The sequence below is a fragment of the Gavia stellata genome, chromosome 2 (assembly GCF_030936135.1).
Source record: "Gavia stellata isolate bGavSte3 chromosome 2, bGavSte3.hap2, whole genome shotgun sequence".
Taxonomy (NCBI): domain Eukaryota; kingdom Metazoa; phylum Chordata; class Aves; order Gaviiformes; family Gaviidae; genus Gavia; species Gavia stellata.
In genome coordinates this window covers 53,958,440-53,982,536 of record NC_082595.1, presented here as the reverse complement: position 1 = coordinate 53,982,536, position 24,097 = coordinate 53,958,440, and the positions used below count along the sequence as shown (strand labels likewise).

The 24,097-nt window shown below is 41.3% G+C and overlaps 1 protein-coding gene across 3 annotated transcripts in view; it reads left to right on the top strand.

Moving 5' to 3' along the window:
* NCOA7 (nuclear receptor coactivator 7) overlaps positions 1 to 24,097 on the top strand; it is a 61,048-nt gene that overhangs the window by 33,598 nt on the left and 3,353 nt on the right. For 2 of the 3 annotated variants that reach the window (XM_059828143.1, XM_059828135.1), the window contains exons 8-9: positions 299 to 467; positions 19,435 to 19,582. In XM_059828143.1, the coding sequence (XP_059684126.1) occupies positions 299 to 467; positions 19,435 to 19,582 (317 nt within the window). Of the gene's footprint in view, positions 1 to 298; positions 468 to 19,434; positions 19,583 to 21,062; positions 21,141 to 24,097 lie in introns of those variants that run through there. The other variant, XM_009810332.2, reaches the window with a different exon arrangement.

Sequence of the window (24,097 nt, the reverse complement as noted above, 5' to 3'; positions counted from 1 at the left end):
GCAGTTTGCACCCAGCCTGATCATCTTACTGATTTGTTTTACAGGACTATTCCATACATAGCTGTACAGCTGAGTGGGATACAGGCTGTGATGAAATGGGAGTAAATGGCCACAGTTTAGGATGAACAAAGATTTATTAAAACAGTTTTTCTATTGAATGACCTGTCAGGTTTAATTCTGTGTATAGTGCCTCTGAATATTCCTTTGCATGAGATTATTAACTTTTGTGACAATGTTTTATCAGCTGCAGTATTTGTACTTCCCTGTAAGCAGCCTGTTTCTTTTGTCTCTCATTCAGATATGCTTCCTTCAAAAGAGGAGAAGAGCAAGACTCCTCCAATGTTTCTGTGCATTAAAGTAGGCAAGCCCATGAGAAAGTCCTTTGCGTCTCAGAGCACCACCATGTCTCAACAGTACAGTAAAAAGATAAAGCAACCAGAGTACTGGTTTGCTGTTCCTCGGGAAAGGTAAGCTGCAGTGCATAGCACAAAAACATGTTTGTCTCTTATTTTTTTAAATGTGTAGTGCTTTCTAGAGTTGAATCTGACTTTTCCTACATGGTTCCAAGGTGTGAAATGCAGGAAGCATGCTGAGATGAGGACAGGGGTGCCCTCGTTTCATTGCATGCCAGAGAGATAAAGCAGTGTTTGTTGCTGGTCTAATATGGCTCCCAGTGGGAAGGAAGAAGGGATGAGGTGCCACCTGGAAGATGAAAAGAGGGATATACGTGCAGCTAACATGATAAAAACACTGGGGGATGATCTGGGTTTCGGCTGTAGTCTAGAAAGTGAGGGAAAGGGGAAAGGGGAGGAGTGGTAAGAGAGGCAAGGAATCCCCTAAGGTGCCAGAGCTAAAAAGTAGGTATTTCACATGAGCGAAGGGCATGATGTGGAAAAGGGAGACACTCCTGACTGAACGGGTGTGGCTATTTCTGCCTTCAGGCCCATAAAAAAATATCCCTTCCTTCGTGATAAAATCCATTTAAATGTTTTATGTGCATGTAGGTGTGTACGTATGCATAAATAGTACTATAGCAAAAAAAAAGTGAAGGCCTGTGATTTTTCCACATAAATCACCCAAGAATTTTCACTGGCTGTAAGGAATCAAATCCCTGGTCCTTCTCTTGCTAGAAGGCTGCTAGAGCAACTCTTAGTCTGTTGATGAACCATAACAGGGAAATTGGTGATCACGCTTCTGGTGAATTAGATACCAGGAAGGAAGAATCTGAACTTATGATCAATCTTGGAGGTGTCTCTTTAAGATGCAGTCAATTTTTTTCTTTCTTTTTTTAGTAATTTTTCAGAATATTTAATTTTATTTTCAGATTTGTAGCATGTGTGTTGATTTAGGTGTTTATTTCTTGTACTTTAGAAATGAATGTTTTGAGCAGACCAGTAGCATGGAAGTTGCTGACCCAGGAAAGGAAGGGGGGATGTTTAATCCAGCTGGAATGTGGCCGTTGGGAGTGTAGCTGAAGATAGCAGATAGCAAGCAAACTAAAAGCTGAACCCGGTCCTTGGCTCCTCAGGGATTGCAAAAGGCTGGGTTCAGAAAATTCTAGGTTGAAGTGTGAGTAAATACTTCAAGGAGTTGGAGTGATGCTGTAATATAACACAAGGTCAGTTATTGCTTTGGGGATAGCGTATCTAATGTTGAATAAAGCTGCTGAGCTGAACTGGGGTTGTCTCTGATCATTGATCTGTGCAACAGGTAAATCTACTAAGCTTCTTACCACAAACTTGGAAAACAGCTTCTTGTCATTTTATGAGCAGAAATTTTCTGATTATTGAGGGGACCTAATCCCTATATAATCTGAAGTGTTGACAACTGGTTTATACATAAATTTTTAGAATGAGGAAGAAGTAATTTCTGCAGTGAGCTGTTGCAGCAGCACTTGGCTGTGCTGGCTGACAGGCCAGATCTTTGCTGTCTGGGCAAATTGATCAAAATTAGTGGTGAATGTAGTATAAGTTTGGGTCATTCCGGTGCTATTCAGGCATGCCTGTTTTAACGTCACAGAGGTGCATAAAAGATAATGTAGAACTTGGGGCAAAAATTAAATGTGAGACCCATTCCTTCGTATTAATACAAGACATGTCTTTACCTAATAAGTCAGTGTTTTCTCCAAACTCTTGGATGCCTTCCCAAAGCAAAATGCATCGCTTCCTACCCGCTGGTGATATTCTTGCACGAGTATTGCATAGTATATAATTATCAGTGTTGCATCTTGAGTGCCATGGACAGTAGGTCATTTGGGATAGCTTTGCAATGTATTTTTGATACAATGTATCAAAATAATTTACTAAGTTTAAAAACATTTGGAATGCAATTTGTATTCATGTATGAAAATATCAAGAATACAACTCTCATGTCATTGGCCATAAAGCAGCATAAATAGAACACTTTCTGTCCAGTGTGGTCCCAGTAGCTTGCACAGCATCTTAATGTTTCGTAGTAATTAAAAAAAAAAAAACAAACCCAAACCAAACCTGGGTTGAGATTGTGAAGAAATTGGTGTGAATGTCTATAATCACTGTGTAAGTTAAATCTTCCTTTGATTTGCATTTAATCATGTTTTTCCATGGTCTCTTAGTGTTTGCTGTTAAAACAGCTTCTGTCATCAGTTGTGACAATGACTCCATTTGCAGCCTGTGCCCCGTAGCCCGCCACTCCCAGCAGAGCTGCTCATCCATCTGCAGACTGTTGCTGCTTTCCTGGCCTGGGAAAGCTACGCTAGAGGGGAGACATACTTACCTTCTAAAAATTTTAAAATTTTTTTCCTTTTTCTTTCCTTTTTTCCTTTTTTTTTTTTAATGGAAACCTCTGGAAACATTATTAATACAGAGAGAAGACTGTTAGGCTGATATTCTTTATAAAGGCTGTCAATATGTCTTAAGTCTTATTTGCCTTTTGCAGCTGTTGTACATTTTCTCTCCCTATGTGGCTTCCCGGGTGGCAAGAGTGTCCTGGCGTGCATTGCCCCATGACCTGCACAGTGCAGCTGAGTTAATCAGTGACTATAGGGCTGCTTTGCACTGCCTGCTTGATCACCGTGGTGCTCACCTTGACACGTAACAGGGGAGATGGACATCTCGAGTTGCCTTATATACAGATTACTACAGATCACTCAGACTAGGGCAGCTTCTTGTCGGGTTCAGCTGAGCAGAGAGGCACCCGTGTTTTTGGACGTTAATTGAGAGAGATTGATTCTTTCGCTGAGAAGTCTAGCAATGGGTATAGCTTACAGTATTAGAGGGTAAGTCTGTGCATGCTCTTACTACATAGATTTATGTTTAAATGGTATGTAGATTTTTCCACCCTAGTGGATTTTGGGTTAGTAGTAGGTCAGTAATTATGTCACAGATTTCCTCAAGGTCTTGCAGAAGAAAATGCCTTGCACTGGGACATATAGAGTAATGCAGAATGTCATTGTTTTATAAACATGTGTCCTAACAAATAATTTTCTCATCTTAGCATTGACTAGTTCCTCAGTCAAGAGGTAAATCTCATTGATTATCTATAATACAAATTTGGCAGACAGGTTTGGTTTATGAATGTGTAATTTGCATAGATGCTGATCTAAAAGACATTGCACTGAGATCGTGCTGCTGAAAGTGCATGCACTTTTTTGGAACTTTCTTTTCTGAGAGCAGGCAGATTTCCAAGGAGGAAAAGTAACAGGGGTTGAGCCTTGCTTCTCTTTTTCAGTCTTAGCTTCCTGCCCCATTGATTTTTTTTGGTTTGGTTTGGGGAGTTGGGTGAGTTCTGGTTTGGTTTTTATTACTGTTTCTGTGGGGTTTCCTTTTGTAGAGCAAGCTGTTGCTTGGTTGTCACTCCTGTTAGTATCTAGCATGTAACACCAGGTAGTTAATATGGTTGAAGCTGAGATCTGGAAGAACTTGTAGCACAACTAGCTGGAGTCAATACCTACATGATGCTTCCATGTACTTACACAGGGCTTTGCATAAAGGGATGATGATTAAGATGGTCCTGATGCTGAGGGATCACTCTTCCATGCTCCTGTTAATGTGTCGTGGTTTAACCCCAGCCAGCAACTAAGCACCATACAGCTGCTTGCTCACTCCCCCCCTGCTCCACCGGGATGGGGGAGAGAATCGGAGAAGTAAAAGTGAGAAAGCTCATGGGCTGAGATAAGAACAGTTTAATAAATGACATGAAATAAATTAATAATAATGATAATAAAAATTGTAATGAAAAGGAAAACAACAACAACAAAAAAATAGAAGCCGAGAAAGACAAGTGCAAATGAAAACAATTGCTCACCACCCTCTGACCGATGCCCAGCCTGTCCCCAAGCAGCAGTCTCCCGGCAAGCTTTCCCCCTAGTTTATATACTGAGCATGACATCATATGGTATGGAATATCCCTTTGGTCAGTTGGGGTCAGCTGTCCTAGCTGTGTCCCATCCCAACTTCTTGTGCACCCCCAGCCTACTCGCTGGTGGGGTGGTGTGAGAAGCAGAAAAGGCCTTGACTCTGCGTAAGCACTGCTCGGCAATAACAAAAACATTTCTGTATTATCAACACTGTTTTCAGCACAAATCCAAAACACAGCCCCATCACTAGCTACTGTGAGGAAAATTAACTCTATCCCAGCCAAAACCAGCATGTAATGGAATGGAGTAGGTAGCATAAAGCTTAGGTTTAGAGTCCTTTTGAATTAGCCTTCTACAAATAGAGTCCTCCTAGACTCCTGATAAATAAGATATCAAACTATACAGATGAAACCTGTGAAAACCTGTTTGTATCTATAGCTTAATATCTTACAATGAGAGCTCATATAAGTTTATATAGGCTCATATAAGCATATGAGGGCTAACAATACCTTAACCCTCATAAGATTCATGAAGGATCATCATCTAGTTGGGCATGTTTATAACAAAGTCATAGGAGTCCTCTGAATTAATTTGTGTGAGGTCAGGAGCTGTGGTTGGACTTAAAACCTTTGTACATGTATCGCAGGATGCACAAACCCTCCTGCACCACCAAAACACACAAATTCGGAAGTAGCACCCCTCCCACCTGTGACTGACCTGAAGACATTCACTTACGGAAAACTGGTTGCCTCTGCCCTCGAAGTCAGATATTGTTGCCATATCAACAGAAGTGGTGATGATGTCAGTTTGGGACCTCCTAAATTAAAGGGATGGAGAGCAAAATAGGCTCCCCATGATCCAGGAGGAAGCAGTTAACGACCTGCTGTGCCACCTGGACACTCATAAGTCTATGGGGCCTGATGGCATCCACCCAAGGGTGCTGAGGGAGCTGGCAGAGGAGCTTGCCAAGCCACTCTCCATCATTTATCAACAGTCCTGGTTAACGGGGGAGGTCCCGGACGACTGGAGGATTGCCAATGTGACGCCTATCTACAAGAAGGGCTGGAAGGAGGATCCGGGGAACTACAGGCCTGTCAGCCTGACCTCGGTGCCGGGGAAGATTATGGAGGGGCTCATCTTGAGGGCGCTCACGGGACACGTGCAGGACAACCAAGGGATCAGGCCCAGCCAGCACGGGTTCATGAGAGGCAGGTCCTGCTTGACCAACCTGATCTCCCTCTATGACCAGGTGACCCGCCTAGTGGGTGAGGGAAAGGCTGTTGATGTTGTCTACCTGGACTTCAGCAAAGCCTTCGACACTGTCTCCCACAGTATTCTCCTGGAGAAGCTGGCGACTCGTGGCTTAGACAGGTGCACTCTTCGCTGGGTTAAAAACTGGCTGGATGGCCGAGCCCAGAGAGTTGTGGTAAATGGGGTGAAATCCAGCTGGTGGCCGGTCACAAGCGGAGTCCCCCAGGGCTCAGTTTTGGGGCCGGTCTTGTTTAATGTCTTTATTGATGATCTGGATGAGGGGATTGAGTGCTCCCTCAGCAAGTTTGCGGATGACATCAAGTTGGGCGGGAGTGTTGATCTGCTCGAGGGTCGAAAGGCTCTGCAGAGGGATCTGGACAGGCTGGATCCATGGGCCCAGGCCAACCGGATGAAGTTCAATAAGGCCAAGTGCCGGGTCCTGCACTTTGGCCACAACAACCCCAGGCAACGCTACAGGCTTGGGGATGAGTGGCTGGAAAGCTGCCCCGCAGAAAAGGACCTGGGGGTGTTGATTGACAGCCGGCTGAAGATGAGGCAGCAGTGTGCCCAGGTGGCCAAGAAGGCCAACGGCATCCTGGCCTGTATCAGAAATGGTGTGGCCAGCAGGAGCAGGGAGGTGATCATGCCTCTGTACTCGGTGCTGGTGAGGCCGCACCTCAAATACTGTGGTCAGCTTTGGGCCCCTCACTACAAGAAGGACATTGAGGTGCTGGAGCGCGTCCAGAGAAGTGCGACGAAGCTGGTGAGGGGTCTGGAGCACAAGTCTTATGAGAAGGGGCTGAGGGAACTGGGGTTGTTCAGTCTGGAGAAGAGGAGGCTGAGGGGAGACCTTATCGCTCTCTACAACCACCTGAAAGGGGGTTGCAGAGAGGTGGGTGTTGGCCTCTTCTCCCAAGTGACTAGTGACAGGACAAGAGGAAATGGCCTCAAGTTGCGCCAGGGGAGATTCAGACTGGATATTAGGAAAAAGTTCTTTACTGAGAGAGTGGTGAAACACTGGAATAGGCTGCCCAGGGAGGTGGTGGAGTCACCCTCCCTGGAGGTATTCAAGGAGCGTGTAGATATGGCATTGTGGGATGTGGCTTGATGGGCATGGTGCTGTGTGGTGTGGGTGGCTTGTTTTGGTGTGGGTTGTGGTGTGTTTTGTGGTTTGTGGGTGGTTTGTTTTGTGGTTGGTTTTTTTTTTTGTGGTGGTTTTTTTGTGTTTTTTTTGTTCTTATGGTTGGACTTGATGATCTTACAGGTCTTTTCCAACCTTAGTGATTCTGTGAAAGTATATCTTTTAGAAGAAAAATAATTTACGGTTCCCCCTCAAGAATCAACTGTAACTTTGACAAGTTGTCTGGTGTGTTTTATTGATAATTGCTTTTGCTCTTTTTCAGTGCGCTGTATATCTACTTTAATTTTTCTGGCTTCCAGTCCCTGGTTGTGATTGTATCTGTATTGCCAGGATTCAGTTCCTCTTAATACAGGCTATCATGGAGTATTGCTTCTGTAAGCTAAATAACTCCTATTGCCTCTTGCTGTACGGCAGTTGGTTTTGTGTCTCTTAAGCTGCAACACTTGAGCATGACTTGGGAATGGTGCACCAGAGATGGACAGAGTATTCCAGCCGTGGTCACCAAAGTGTCAAACACCAAACTAAACACAGTCTCATTCCTTCTGCTGAATGTTACTTTCTTGGTACCGAGTATTGTCATCAGTGTGCCAGTGCAGAGCTCTTGCTCCAAAATTCAGAGCCGTTGTCTTAGGTCTCTAGGGTCCTTTTGCCAAGGCTGAAGTACCGTCTTGCAAGCATAGCCTCTGCTCACTGTTCTTCAGTGTGTGCTCCTCTGTTTGGATGTATTCACACACACAGCTTATTGTGCCCAGTTTACTAAGCAATGCAGTGGCATAAATACTCCACGAAGCTTTTGTCTTACACTGATTTTATCACCTTGCTGTCATGATCTTTATGTCATGTTTTGTACTCTCCAGAATTAATTTTCTACTGAATTTATATCCTTCACTATAAACTTTTCTTTTTACATTTGTTTTGTGCCCTCTGTGTGTGTGTGTTACTATAAATATATTTGTAAGCATATTCACTTTCTTTTTAATCTGGCTACAGCTGGGGGGTCCCTCTTTAGTCAGTGTTCCATCTTTCATTTTTGATTTATCTCCTAGGTTTTTTGTTTGTTTATTTTTAAAAAGTTTCCTATTTTCATCTTTTCCTTTTGAATAATTTCTTTCTGGAGTGATTATCTTCAGATTTCTGAAGTTGTTCTTTTCCAACTATTTTATGTTTTATTGATGTTTCTGTGTTAGTGCATGACACACTCATAAGCATGTGATCAGGAAAACAGCTACTGAGTTCTAGGACAAATTTCCTCGCAGCTGTCAAGTTGGCTGTAAGAGTGTTCCTCATGCAGTGATTTTTCAATTTAAAAAATGTCTCCGTTTTTTTTCCATTTGGTATCTTGGAAATACCACCATAGCATAATGTTACAATTTTATTAACAGAGAAAGGATGCTCTGCATTCCCTTTCAGAATGACCTCAGTTCTACAGTCACCTATTTCTCATTTTATGCTACTGCTTCTTAAATCTGGAGCATCTGGATTCATTTAGCATCTGTCCATGGTAGAGGAAAACTTAGTTACGGACTACTTAAACTGAGCATATACAGGTCCATGGGGCCTGACAGGAAATATTCTGAGTATACTGAGGAAGCTGGTTGATGTTATTGCAAGGCTGTTTTCTGTCATCCTTTGAAAGGTTATGAACATTGGGAGAGGTCCTCAATAATTGGAAAAACAAATACTGCGACTGTCTTCAGAAAAATCAAGGAGGATCTGTGGGAGCATAGGGCAGTCAGCTTCACTTCAGTGCCTGGGAAGATTATGAAGCATGTCCTTATGGATGCCATTTCCAAGCACCTGGAGGGCAAGAAGTGATCAGGAACAGCTATTGTAGATTTGCCAAGGGCAAACTGGTTTTCTACCAACCAGGTAACTTTTCTGAGATGGCTGCTCTGTGAACAAGGGGAGAGCAAGGGATTGTTGTTGTACCGTGACCTTAGTAAGACTTTCAACACGATTTCCCATAGTATCCTTATAGCCAAATTGAAGAGATGTGACCTGGACAGGTGGATGAAAAACTGACTGGACCATTGAGGGTTGATAGCTAGTTTGAGTGGCAGCCAGGTGCAACTGGTATGCCTTGAGGACTGATACTGTTCAATGCCTTCATCAGTGACATGGACATTGGACCAGAATATACCTTTGTCATTTTGGGGGATGATGCCAAATTTGGGGAGTGTTCGTACATTGGAGGGCAGGACTGCTGTTCAGAGGGACCTCAGCACAGAGGAATGGACTGACAGAAACGTCAGGAAGTTCAGAAAAGGCAAATACAAAGTTGTGCACCTGGGGTGGAGCAGCCCCTGCAGTGATACTGTCTGCGGACGGGTGGCCTGGGGAGCAGCTCTGCCGAAAAGGAGCTGGGAAAGTTGAGTGCAAACTCAGCATAAGTCAGTGGAGTGTCTTTGCAGTAATGAAGGCTTCACTTCTTGCTGGGCTGCATAAGGAAGAGCACAGCCAACAGCTTTGGGTGGTGGTTATTCCCCTCTTCCTTTTGGACATGTGGTTTAAAAAAAAAGGGGGGGGAAGAGAGGAAAAAAAATCAGTAGGATAGCGCCAGACCCTTCTCAGATCACATGCTGCATGGATTGGAGGAAATTGTGATTAGACAGAAGAGAAAAACAGCATGAGACTGGTTATGCATGGAACAGGTTGCATGGAGAGGTGGTGGAATCTCTGTTAGAGATTTTCACTACTGCAAATGGACAATACTGTGCAACCTCCTCTAACTTGGAAGTTAGCTCTACTATAAACAGAAGTTGGCCTAGATGATCTCCAGAGGTGCCTTACAGCCTAAATATGTTCTGCAGTTCTTGAGATGGGAGTATGCTGCTCTCCTCCACCCACCTGCGTAAATGGGCTTTCAAACTGATCTTAGCCAGACATCAGCAACCACTAGTTTTATTGGTTTTTTTCATAAGGGTTTGTAGGAATTTAAGTAGTTAGCTTTCTAGACTAGGAGTACTGCACATAAAATAACATAGTGCTCAAGTTAAATGTCTCTTTCAGTTGAAACTCACGTAAGTTAGCAAAGAGATGATCATACTGCTCTTTCTGAAGCCTCTGTGAGCAAGTGAAGAGGAACAGGATATGCTGAGTGGCACCTATTGATATCGGAAAACTTCTGCAGTTAGAAGAAAAGGTCTTGACTAAAATGAGATGATACGGCTTTTAGAAGTGCCTTCCCTAGTTCACTGGTTTTAGATCTATGCAAACTTGTAAGCAATCACGTGGCTTCTCGCAAAGAAGGGGGGAACCGTTGGCAATGGGAGTGTTGACCCTTTTTTAGCCTTTTCCAGGCCATTATTGGTGAGAACTATCCCAAAGACTGGGTTTTTGCACAGTACTGTTACAAATCTGTAATATAAAAACTCATCTACACAATGTATGTAGGTGAGCAGGCATTTCTTCATTGCAGCGCTGGACGCACAGGGGATCACTCCACCTAGTGTGCGTGCTTAGTTTCTCTGTTACAAAAGTTATATATAATCAAAGTATACATATTCATCATATTTCCAAGAAACAATTAACATATTCATACAATTTCTGAGAACTCATTAATATATGTAAATGCTCGTGACGCATGCGCCTTCAGGTACACAGGTGGTCGTCCATAGTCTTCCTCATGGTGTCCTTTAGTTGAACCCAATCTTTGCGCATGCTCAGGTTGGTTGCAAAATTCCATTCATGGAACCTTCTTAAGTTTTCCTCGGTTTACTGACCAGGCCTACAACTTATCATTCTCTTGACAAGCAAACTTTACCTATTCACAATGCTACGTTGTTCAACAGTTAGTTTATGATGAAATCACAGATAAATCGTACCTAGTTACCTTCATACAGAATATATATTTTTAATTTTTTATTAATCGCTCTCTGGATTATACTATTCTATCAATATCCATACTTAAATTAATCAATGGTTATTTCTATTAATATCTATTGATTGGCATTCTTGATATTTGAATCAGGATGGGAAAGGTAAGGAATTTTCCAAGTAGCATCACTGGTGCATATCAGGTCACCTTGTCACGGGACTCAAACAAGACTTTTCTATTCAATTCTTCATCGTTCCATCGCGTTACTATTAGTTCCTTAGTATGGAACGGCGACTCCCTGGTGAGGTTCCTATGGTTATTGCTTCTAACTTAACAATCCTAACTTATGCATTTGTATTTTATTATTTTATTTATTAATCAAATTTAACCTTTCTATATAATCATATTTTGATTATTTTAAAAAAATCAGAGTATTTACAAGAGTTCCCCCTTTGAAAGTTTTGAAAATTATTTCAATACTTTCATTTTAATCAGTTAAGTAGATTATGTGCATCAAGTATAGATGTCAAACGAGTTAATCGATTAAAACAAGACTGATCAAAATCAATATCAGGAGAACAAGATGGGGTGGCATAACTTACTTAGGATGTCTGTAGCAGTAGGTGACCATCCGAAAAGAGTGTCCCACCATTTATGTTCCGCATCCTTTTCCACCCTCTCTAAAACACAGTGTATTTCTTCCACATTGTGATGGACAGTTATTAAAGTTCTTTGTCCGTTTTCCTTGACCTTTTTCAAAATTTTGATTAAATCCTGGTGTTGTAGCAATTGTTTTACTAAAGTGAGATTCATTCCAATGGGTGCAGGCAACAGTTCCTGAATTAATGTATAATTAGATTGCAAGAGCTGGTGAGATGTGACTGGAGCCAAGTAAGAAAAATCACATCCCGTGATTTCAGTGAAATTACAAACACAAAAATTTGAGTGATTCCTAGTATCTATAACCACATCATCTACGGATATAAAATCACAAGCTGTTCTCAAACATACACAGCCCTTACCAATATATATAAGCACTGTTTCAGGGTTTTTGTCAGGGCGAGTCTCAAAATGACAAACATTTTGCTCAGTATCTAAACAGATATCCTGACCTCTGATTGCATTACCTTCACAGATGAACCCTTGTTGTTCTCGTACAATACATGACTCCAAATCCACAGTTTGCCGTTTCTATCCCACTTTTTGCTCAAATGGATAGAGGGTAAATCAAATATATTGAAGCATTATGTATAGTTAATACAAAGGTTGTGGCTGTACTTGTGACAGGATTGTAGGTAAAGTTTACCAAATTCCACCAGGACTGGAGGTTGGTTTGTTTGTTTGTTTTTTTTTCCTAAATCAGTGGCACTATCCCAAATTATTTTCCAGATCTCGATGGGGAGAGTGCCTTCTTCACCCTCTCTTACGATTGAAGCGGCCACTGATTGCGCCCACAGTTGAGCCTGGATACAACTGAGAGCCAAAGATAGGTTATCTTGGACCACACCAAGTGCATCTACAACCAATTCATGGTCTTCCACATTCACCTTTTCCCATTTTGGTAATATATTTGACAACAGCCACTGGTTAGTTTCTAAAACCAATAGGGAAGATTGCAAAGGCCATTGTAACTTAGCCAATCACTAATTCCAGTAGCCAATTTGTCTCCTGACATATTTTGCTAATTTGCCTTTTTAATGTCTGATTCATTCTTTCTAGTTTTCCACTTGATTGAGGCCTCCAGGGGGTATGTAAATTGCAGGTAATTCCCAAAATTTTATTAATATTTTGTATTATTTTTGCAACAAAATGTGGGCCTCTATCAGAAGATATTCCAGTAGGTACTCCAAATCTTGGAATTATTTCCTGTAACAATCATTTAATGACTTCCTTTGCTTGACTGGTCCGACAAGGAAAAGCTTCAGGCCATCCTGTAAAAGTATCAACCCCCACCAGAATGTATTGATACCCTTTTTGTCTGAAATTCTGAAAAATCAATTTGCCAATAATCTCCAGGTTGTACTCCCGATTCCAAGGTTCCCATTGGAACTTTTCTCTTTACCACCAGATTGTTTCGCAAACAAATTTCACATTTAGCAGAAATCATTTTAGCCATTTCTAACATTCTTATAGACACCACATATCTCTTTAAAAAAGTGACTAATGCTTCTGGACCCCAATGGCACTCTTTGTTTTGTTTGTAATATTTCTCTCATCAGAAGTGGGGGAATTATTACCTGTCCCTGAACTGTGACCCACCATCCTGCTAAATTCCTTTTTGCGTCTAATAACTTCCCTAGTTTCTCATCTTCCTCCGAATATTTAGGGTTCTCTTTTGGTAATGTAATGTTCTTTGTAGGAATTAATGCCATTTGTAAGGCATTCCTTTTTGCTATTCCTTTAGCTGTTGATCCGCTAGTCTGTTCCCTGTAGCTTCTTTCATATTTCCTGATTGATGTGCTTTACAGTGCATGATTGCCACTTTGATCGGTCTCTGGACTGCTTGTAACAATTTCAGTATTTCCTCTGTATTTGATGTTTGCCCCTTGAGAGGGTAATAGGCCTCTTTCTTTCTACAGTATCCCATGGACATGCACTACACCAAAAGCATACTGTGGATCAGTCCAAATATTTACTTTCTTTCCTTCACTCAGTTCTAACGCCTTCGTCAAGCTATCAGCTCTGCCTTTTGCGCTGAGGTATTGCTGGGCAAAGCATTAGCCTCTACGACCGATCTCTCCGTTGTTACCGTATATCCAGCGTAGCGAACTCCATTTTCCACAAAGCTGCTACAATCTGTGTACAGTTCCCAGTCAGGATCCTCCAATGGTTTGTCTTTTAAGTCTTGTTGGCTGGAATACACCTGTTCGACAGTAGCTAAACAGTCATGTTCCAGTTGTCCTTCTTCCTGTACAGAATTCAGGAAAACTGCAGGGTTAACTAGGTTAGTTGTTTTTAGTATCACATCATCTTGCTCTGTCAATATTACTTGATATTTCATCATCCTGCTGGGAGAAAGCCAATGATTCCCCCCCCCCCCCCCCCGCCTTTTGTTCCAAAACAGTTACCACCATGTGTGGTACATATACCACTGTTGTCCGTTCAGTTAACTTTTGGGCTTCTTGTATGAGCATTACTGTAGCAGCAACTGCCCGAAGACAGGTAGGCCATCCTTTACTTACTGTGTCCAGTTGCTTGGAAAAATACCCCACAGGTCTCTTCCAGCTTCCCATCCATTGGGTCAGTGCTCCCAGTGCCAGATGCTGCCTTTCATGAACAAACAACTGGAAATCTTTAGTTAAATCCGGAAGTCCCAAAGCAGGAGCAGTCATCAGGGCCTGTTTCAGATCTTCAAAGGCCCTTTGTTGTTCTGGGTCCCGTTCAAAGGGAGGCATCCCTTTCTGGGCCTCATACAATGGCTTAGCTATTAGACTGTAGTTCATGATCCATAGCCTGCACCATCCAGTCATTCCCAAAAAGGCCCTCAGTTCATGAACATTTTTTGGTTCTGGTATACTACAAATAGCTTCTTTTCGGTTTGTTCCCAACTGTCGTTGTCCTTTTGAAATTTCAAGCCCAGATATATTACGACTGGACTTGCTACTTGTGCCTTGTTTCTGGATATTTTGTACCCACTAAGTCCCAGAAAGTTTAAAAGGTCTATCGTTACCTTTTATGCAGGTTGCACTTTCCTCGGTGGCGATCAATATATCATCCAGGTATTGCAAAAGTAGATGACCAGGTAACTCTGGATTACTTTGTTTCCACATCTTGAGCTCTTTTGCCAGTTGATTGCCGAAGATGGTTGGGCTATTTTTGAATCCTTGTGGGAGTCTTGTCCATGATTATTGTGTTCTTCGTCCTGTTTGTGGATTCTCCCACTCAAAGGCAAACAATTTTCTACTTTCCTTTTCCAGAGGTATGCAAAAGAAAGCATCTTTTAAATCAAGCACTGTAAACCACTGATGACTTTCCTTTAAAGTTGTCAAAAGGGTATATGGATTTGCAACTACAGGATGAATGTCTTTTACTATCTGATTTTATTGCCCTTAAATCCTGAACTAATCCTGAAGGCTTCCTAACCGGTAAGATTGGAGTATTATATTCAGATTCACGTTCTTCCAAAATTCCACATTCCAAAAATTTATCAATTAATTTCTTAATTCCTTGTCTAGCTTCTGATTTTATTGGGTATTGCTTTATTCTTATCGGTTTGGCATGTTCCTTTAATTCAACTTTTACAGGCTGGGCTACCTTCGATCTTCCAGGTGTTTCTGTGTTCCAGACCGTAGGTATCACAGCCTCATCTACTTGTGGTATTTCTTGCATTTTTGCTTTTTCTTGTATCACTAATATATCCCCTGTCTTTGATTCAGGTATTTTTAAATAAATGTCCCCTTTTTCAAAAATTATTTGTGCCTCTAGTTTAGAAAGTAAATCTCATCCCAACAAGGGCATTGGACGTTCTGACATATACAGAAATTCATGTGTAATTACCTTATTTCCAAATTTCAGATTAAGGGGTTTTAGGAATGGCCTTTCTTCTTGTTTCAGTTCTATTTCCCAATTTCCCTTTGCAGGTGTTCAAAACAGAATACATTGCCCAGTATCTACTAAAAATTCAACTGCAGAGTCTCCTAGCTTAATTGTAACCAGAGGCTCAGCTGGGTTCCCCTCCGGTCCCCTTCATTCATCCAAAGTCATCATTCTCACAGCTTCCTGCTGATTTGCTTTCAATCTGGGGCAATCTTTCTTTCCAATGTCCCTCTTCCCAACAGTATGCACACTGATTCATCCCCAATGACTTATTAAATGCTTTTTCCCCAAAATTCCTAAAACCTCCTCTTCCTTTCGCTTGTCCTCTTCCTCTGCCTCTCATCAAACTTCCTGTTAAAACAGCCAACAGCCTATTTTCCCTAACTTTCCTTTCTTTCTCCTTTTTCTGTTCTTCTTCTTTCTCCCGATTATTATAGACTCTCCATGTCACTTTGAGTGGCTTATTCAGATCCCTTGAATCTTCCCCCTCCAATTTATGAAGTTTCTTTCTTATATCCGGGGCTGATTGCCCCATAAAGATGGAAGCCAATTGAACAGCCTCTTCTGGTTTTTCAGGGTCCAGATTAGTGTATTTCCTGGCAGCAGTTTTTAACCTTTCCAGGAATAATGAGGGGGATTCATTTTTGTCTTGTTTTACTTCATACAACTTTGACCAATTCATAGCTTTTGGCAGTGCATGCTTAACTCCATACAGTATCCGTCCTTGATAACGAGTCAATTTCTGTCTGTGATCCACAACATTCGGGTCCCATTGGGGATTCCCCAAAAGGAAATTCTGTTCTATAGTTCGAGTAAGTATACCACTTACACTTGCAGCCTCTGCCTGTGTCTTTGCCGTCTTTAACACCATCTGTTTCTCAGTGCTGTCTAATAAGTTATCCAATACCACTTGCAAATCATTCTAGTCGGGGATCCTGAGTCCTAATAATCGTTTACACAACTCTAGCTACCCTTTCTGGATCTTCTCTGTACAATCCTGCTGCCTGTTTTCATGCCATTAAATCAACAACAGAAAACGGAACTTTTACGTATCTTGTACACTCCTTCTACTAATCAGTTCACTGCCTTAAATAAAAGAACAAATCCACATAAGGTACTTCTTTCCATTTTCCTTCCCTTCTACAACATTGACTGCAAGATAGTATTATAATTCAAAGTCTCATTCTTTGGCCACTTTTCCTGGTCTTCTAAAACATATAAAGGCCACCAGTGATGACAACATTCATCATTTGACTCCTACGCACATCATCATGCAGCTTATTCCAATGTGCTAACAAACGTTCCAAAGGTGACGTCTATGGTATTTTCTCATCAATAGTTAAATTCCCCGCACTCTTATTTTTAAACAATTTTGTTAGCACCATTCTATATGTATATATATATTTTATATATATATTTATATATATAAATAACAAATATAAGTAATAGCAAACAAATACAAACATAGTTATATATATATTTTATATATATATTCAAATAACAAATATAAGCAATATCTTAACGAATGCAAATATTTGAATTCTAATACCTATACCAAATAGGTATAGAATATCAAATACCAAATTAATGCAAAAGACAATTGTCCCAAATACACAAATGTCCAACCCAGCAATAGCTTTCGCTTATGACTTACGGGCAGACGCCTAGGCTTCCACTACACAAAAGGGTACCCTCCGAGCCCCAACCCTGTGAAGCTTTCGCCGCGCCTTACGGGCAGACTATTCAAATGCTGCAAATGCAACCCACCAATTCCAAAATTCCGGAATCCAAAAAGTTCCAAAAAAAAAAAGAAAAAAAGGAGTAGTAGTGCCTTACCTATTATTTCTCCAGGGAACGTTGCGAGGAGCTTTTATGGGTCGAGGAAGATGGTCCTCCTCTGAGAATCCCTCGGTGCCGGCTGGAGTCTGATCCATGCTCGATCCCTTCCGGTCTCACTCGCAAGGTCCCATCTGGGTCGCCAAAACTGTTACAAATCTGTAATATAAAAACTCATCTACACAATGTATGTAGGTGAGCAGGCATTTCTTCATTGCAGCGCTGGACGCACAGGGGATCGCTCCACCTAGTGTGCGTGCTTAGTTTCTCTGTTACAAAAGTTATATATAATCAAAGTATACATATTCATCATATTTCCAAGAAACAATTAACATATTCATACAATTTCTGAGAACTCATTAATATATGTAAATGTTCGTGACGCATGCGCCTTCAGGTACACAGGTGGTCGTCTGAGGTCCTCTGGTGGTCGTCCATAGTCTTCCTCATGGTGTCCTTTAGTTGAACCCAATCTTTGCGCATGCTCAGGTTGGTTGCAAAATTCCATTCTTGGAATCTTCTTAAGTTTTCCTCGGTTTACTGACCAGGCCTACAACTTATCATTCTCTTGACAAGCAAACTTTACCTATTCACAATGCTACATTGTTCAACAGTTAGTTTATGATTAAATCACACCTAGTTACCTTCATACAGAATATATATTTTATTTTTTTATTAATCGCTCTCTGGATTATACTATTCTATCAATATCCATACTTAATCAATGGTTATTTCTATTAATATCTATTGATTGGCATTCTTGATATTTGAATCAGGATGGGAAAGGTAAGGAATTTTCCAAGTAGCATCACTGGTGCATATCAGGTCACCTTGTCACGGGACTCAAACAAGACTTTTCTATTCAATTCTTCATCGTTCCATCGCGTTACTATTAGTTCCTTAGTATGGAACGGCGACTCCCTGGTGAGGTTCCTATGGTTATTGCTTCTAACTTAACAATCCTAACTTATGCATTTGTATTTTATTATTTTATTTATTAATCAAATTTAACCTTTCTATATAATCATATTTTGATTATTTTAAAAAAATCAGAGTATTTACAACAGTACTACCTTGATCTCTTTTGTGTGTGTTGCTGCAGAGGAACAAACAGCAGCTAAAATTTTTACTTTGATATCAACATTAGCTATCTTGTTCTTGATGAAGGGAGCTTGCTGATGCCTCAGGAACTAGTCTTGGGTGTTCACGAATTCAGGACAATTGTACTAAAACTGTATTTGGTTGTATATATTAAAAATGTTTCACAGGTACTTATTTGATAACAAAAATTTAAACTCTGCTAGAACATCTGTTAGCCATGCACCACAGAAGCATTTGTGAACGTGCAAAGGAGAAGAGAAAAAACTCTTGGCAATGCTTATTTGTTCTTTTTTCATGGTTAAGAGGACGTTTCCATGATGAAGCAAAGTCAATCCTGTATTCTTTCTGAGAGCAGTGGAAATTGGATCCAAATTTCTTGAGGCCAAAGTGTGTCAAGCCCCTCCAAATATCTCCCTTTGACTGTGAATTAGTGTAGCTGTCATGAGCAGGCAACAATTTCAGGGCTGTCAGTTTATGCAGTTATAACTGACATTAGACTCTAGCCCTCGTTGGTAGGAGTGTAGAACAAAAAATGAAGACTCAGTTGGAAAAATCTCTGGAATTACACTAGTGACCCTGAACAGAATCCAACAGTGCTGAAATGGTCTTTTAAGATTATTTGTGCAAGCATATATCTGTCCTCTATAATTAGGGTTTGATTTTTTTTTTTTTGCTGGCAATTCAACTTCTTGTACAGTATATCCACTACTGCATTCCTGTTTGAAACGGCATGTGTTCATTTTAACTTCAATATACTACATAAATTCCTTCTTTAGAAATTGTTTCACTGTTTGTTACGGATGTTGTCAAAGAACTTCTCTTTAAAGACAGTGATTGAGAGCTGACTACATTTATGGAAGTGCATACACTGCTGGTACTGTATCATAAGCAAAGCTGTCAATAACTACTTATTTTCATTATGCTAACAGAGTGAAGAGTTACTTTGTGGTTAGTTCCTATAACTTTTAAAGGGCAGCTAGAAACGTGGCGTAGACTTTACTGGTGATATCTTATGGCTTGGTTTGTACAGGAGGTCAAACTAAATAATTAAAGTGGGGGGTTTTTTATGGACGTAACACTTTGTGAGCATGATCTAGTACCAAACAATTTGTTGTCTTAATACAAATTGTGTGGGACTGGACAAGCCACCTAGTTTTTCCGTGATGCTTTGGCTGTGTGTATAGAAAAGGGAGGAAAAAAATATTGTGGGAACAGAAAGCAGCGAAACCTTAAAATGCTTCAGGCTGCCAGGTGGAAGGAGCTATTGCCTTGTGTGGTACGTGAGGGTGGAAGTATATGGGTATCCTGTTGTATGGTTGTCCCTTCTTTGTCATCGGGCAAAACCTCAGTACTACATGACAGTGCTGTGTTCGTGGACCACTGCACAACGGTTGTCTCCTCCTCTTCTGTTTACAGGGTGGATCACTTGTACACATTTTTTGTTCAGTGGTCACCAGAAATATATGGGAAGGATGCCAAAGAGCAAGGTTTTGTCGTGGTAGAAAAGGAGGAGCTTGACATGATAGACAACTTCTTCAGTGAGCCCACTACTAAAAGCTGGGAGGTGAGTGCTTTCCGCAGTTGTATGAAGTAAGTGCATATCAAGTGTACATCACCTGTTAAGAATCTCAGCACTTGCTCTTGTGATGATTTTTATGGTGTTTCTTTATAATGCTTTCTGCTTCATGTAGAAGTCTCCTCAAAGCTTGTATCTGTCTCACAAATGTACTCATATTCCTTTAGTCCTCCTTTCTTTTCCCTTAGAAAGAGCAGGCAAACAACTGGGAGCTCTGTGGTGTGCAGCCAACAGAAGTTGTGTAAATATTTTGGTTATGTGAGGTTAGCCTTTTGCAAAACTATACAGGTGTATGTTGTCAGCGTTGCTAAATTCGTGTTGTATTTAAATGCTACAAATAAAACTCAAAATGTATATGTATACGTAAACACCAACAGACACTCCTGTGTGCTGGTTGAAATGGATTGGTATGTGATGTGCCATACCCTTGCTTCTCAGGTGCATGCAGCAATACTGTTTGAATATTGGTTGTAAGATGGATAGGTTTTAGACTGGGACTTTGGCTTTTTCATGTGGGGGCTTTTGCAATCTGTTTTAACTACTTGTCATGCCTGCATTTGTTGTCTGTCTCTTGTGCATACAAAGCCTAGTTTCTAAGGGAAATAAGCTCGCACACGTTTTTTAATGGTATTTCTGAATGCTGAAGCGCTTGCTGTGCTAAGGGTACGGGTTTAATTAAAAAAACAGATAAATCCCTAAGTGGGAAATATCTTGATGGTGATTTAAAAAGTGATCTGATTTTTTGTCTTAAACTTGTTTTTAAAAGTTGACTGCCTTTTTCTTTTTTTTAAGCATTTCTGTCTTCAAAGTATGTTGTCCTGTTCAAAAGCGGAGCTTGGGAATGGGGCTTGTGATTTGAAATGTAGTAACATCACCTCTAATTGCAAATAGCTTTTATTTTTACAGTTTTGTAGTTTCTTAATGTTGGTGTTTTGTGAAGTGCAAGGTAAGGAAAAGAAAAAAAAAAAAAGTCTTTGTTCCTTCCTTGTTTTTGCTCAGAGCTGAGTGCAGTCGTATATTGCACTAGATTTCACTGTTCAGTTATTTGTATGCCATTTTCATAAAACCAAAATGAAGGAGGAGGGCCAATGATCTGAAGAACAGAGGTGGGAGAGATCTTGGCACACTGGGAGCTTTTCTTTCATTGTTTTATTTAAATATGTATTGGAAGAAGAATTAGCTGGAAACAGCTTCTTGAAGGTATGTCTCTCTTATTTGTAATATATTCAAGCTTTACAAATTGAAAGTAGGTCTGCCAGGAAATCTCTTGAAAGTCCAAATTTGGGCATGATTACTGTAAGAGTTTCTCTCCCTTGTGGGGAAACAGAAAGTGTGGTTGTAGAGAAGCATATAAGCAATTTTATCACAGCGTGCCACAGGCAGTAGCTGTCTGTCATGCTTGTGGGTGAGAGCTCTTGCCACTAGAGCAGGGAAGTCTAGCGAATACTGCAAAATAAACTGGTAGATGATGAAAGGGAAACAAATGCCTTTGAATATTCGAATTCTTTACTGTGCCAGACCTGACCAGGGGGAACCTTTTGTGGAGGTATGTTGAACTGTGTCCCTGTTTGAACAGCGTGCATCTGATACAGCACTTCTGTCCTAGTAAAAAATGTGCTCCGTACTCAAATGAATTTTAACAGGGTATTTCCACCCCAGGTAGCTTGCTTTCTCAGTCCCATAAAATCTTTAAAAGATTTTGTAGATCCGGTTTCTGTAGTGGTTGATTCTTTTCATCTGTTCCTGCTTTTGTGTAGTCTGTAAATATCTGATCTTGCAGATCTCTTTTTTTGCAGTTGTTGACTCCAAACTTCATTCAAATGTGCGCTTCAGTTATAGATTGAATGCCTATCTATGCAGTGAAGAGGGTGGCTTGTCTGTCTTTGGAATTGAATTGCAATTTACAGTTGTGTTAATAGATTTTTCTGTGGTTGCCTATGTCTGTGAGTTTGGTTGCATTTTGCTACAGATACCTGTTGCTGGTTGATGTACTGTGATACTTTCCTCCCCCTCCTGAGGGGAGGCTATTCCTAGAAAATAGTCTTCGAAAGAGGAGTTGGGTACTTTTGATAAAAGATAAAAAAAGTGTTCATTTTAAAAAAAAAAAAAAAGTTAAATAATGGTCTGGGAGATGAGGAGGGAAGGAAAATCATTCAGGAAGTGAAAAAAGAACAAGGATAAAAGCAGAAAGACCATTTTCCTTTAACAGTTTGTTGGGGTTTTTTTAAATTTATCTTAATTTTGCAGTGCAAACTTCCCTGAAATTGGCCATATGAAAAAATTTCTGGCACAGGATTCCCTCCAGTCTTAGAAGATCCAGGACTAGATCCCACTGAGCCTGGGCTGGAGGGGCAGGATGCAGCTGTACAGCTCTTCCAGTATCACCATCAGGAATACCTCTACTGCCTGGGTGCGCAGGGGCACGTAATAACGTTAATTCTGCAGGCTGGATTTTGCCTTGTGGTGGTCCTTCCTGTCTTTTCCTAACCCTGCTGTGTGCATTGGAGCACCAGTGCCCAGGTGCCCTGCTCGGGGCATCTGCCCTGGGCTCAGCTCCAGGAGTCTGCAGGTGAGTGCAGGCTGGACATGAGTGCATGCAGTGGACATGTTGCTCGCATCCCACTGGAGATGCTAGGTGTGACTGACGGTATTAGGGCTTTGTCCTACCCACGGTGAACTCCTCACCAGTCCTGGTCTTCATGAGAAGTTCCTTCTCTGTGCTTTGTGGTGTGGTTAAATCTGCACCTGGAGTCAGTCCAGTGGATTTGTTTTCTTGCCTGTGGGGCAGGTGTGTGCAGGACCTCCAGGCACTTCTTGGCAGTTGCCTCGACTGTTGACAGCTTCTGCAAGTTCAAGCAGTGATCGTGAAACCATGGAGGAATTATGCAAAACTTTATCCCTGTGAAAGGTGAATGTTTTTTGGAAGCCATATTTGAAGGGAGGTGTGTGGCAGTGGCGCAGTGTGCTCCGCAGCCACATCTTGAGGTTCCTGCTCCAAGATAAGAACCTCTGTGGTGATATGCTCATGGAAGGAAGGTGGTTTAAAGTTTTCTGCTTGTTTTGTAATTAGGCCTCCTTGCTTCCCCTTTTCTTTCTCATCACCCCTATCTCTTGAGCTCTTGCTGTTGCTTCCTGTTTGCCATGGTGGCACCGAGCCCCAGCTAAAGCCCCGCTGCTGAACGCAGTGTGCCTCATCTCACCTTCCACTGCTGTGCGGAGCTGAGGCTCCTGTCACTCGCTAAGCACCCCAATCTGCACTGAAGTGTTAGCAGCTTTCCAGCTGTGCCAGATGATGCTTTCTGCCAGCCGGGAGGCCGAGCATCCCAGCAGCAGCTTGTCAGGAGCCAGGACACCCGGACTGCTGCTGCTGAGGGGCGAGGCGGCGTTCTCCCCTCTGCGGTGAGCTCCGGGCACCATGGGTGCTCCCACCCCATGCCATGTTTGGGCTCCTGTTTGCTGGCCATGCCGCATGGTGTTCACAGTTTGTTCCCTGTCTCTCTCAGCACCTTGTAGGCTGCTGAGTCCTTTTATAGACAAGCATTAAGTGTATGGATTCGCATTCTCATTTTGGTTCCAGCTTTATGGAAAAAGGTAGTGTGGCTTACTTCTAGTTGCTGGAGAGAAGTCTGTGCTTTGTTTTGTAAGTATTTAAATTCACATTGGAAATACTTATATGGACTCACCTTTTAAAATATTACAGTATGCTCTCTTTATAAAGTCTTAAGCAAAGGAATAAATAGAAGTTTCCAAAGAGCTGTTTGATCATTTTCAAGTAAGAATGTATTTTATAAAGACCTTGACTCTCCGAATGAGTATTTTCAAGAACTTGCATAAACTGGATGCTCAAAATCTTAATCAGTACGTTTCCCGTAAGACAGAACTTCAGAATACCTGTTCAAGTTGATTTGCATTTTTCTTCTTTGCTATATTCATGCTGGTTGAGTTTGTATACACAAAACCATGTCTGAGTCAGTAAAGAAAACCAGGAAAAAGCTGCTGGAGAAGTGGAATTTTAAACTTTTCCATATTCTCATGCATTAGCACCTGAGAAAAGAATTAATGTACTCAACTAGCTGCATGAGAGAAAACAAAGAAACTTCTATGTCCTCCTCATTTAGACTCCCACAAGACATCTAGTTCAGATGCATGTAGTATGCATCGGAAGTAGGTGCACTTCAGCCTTCTGACTTGGGACCAAGTATGTCTGAGACAGACCACATGATGTCACCTGGTTATCTCAATGTTTATTAATCCCAAAGGACTCTACAGCTGTGGCAGGTCACCAGGGAGAGAAGAAATTCTGGCCATGCTGTCTCAAAGACACCTTGCCAGTTAAGAATTTCCCCATTTGCTTGAGGCTCCCTGTGTTTGATACAATCATCCCATACAGCGGTTTTGCTCCACACAGTGTAACAGCTGAGGAGTATGTTGTTTTTAATTAATTTGCTTCAACAGAGGATTGACAGCGTAAGAGCTATGCTTTACGTTGGACACTTGTTCTTT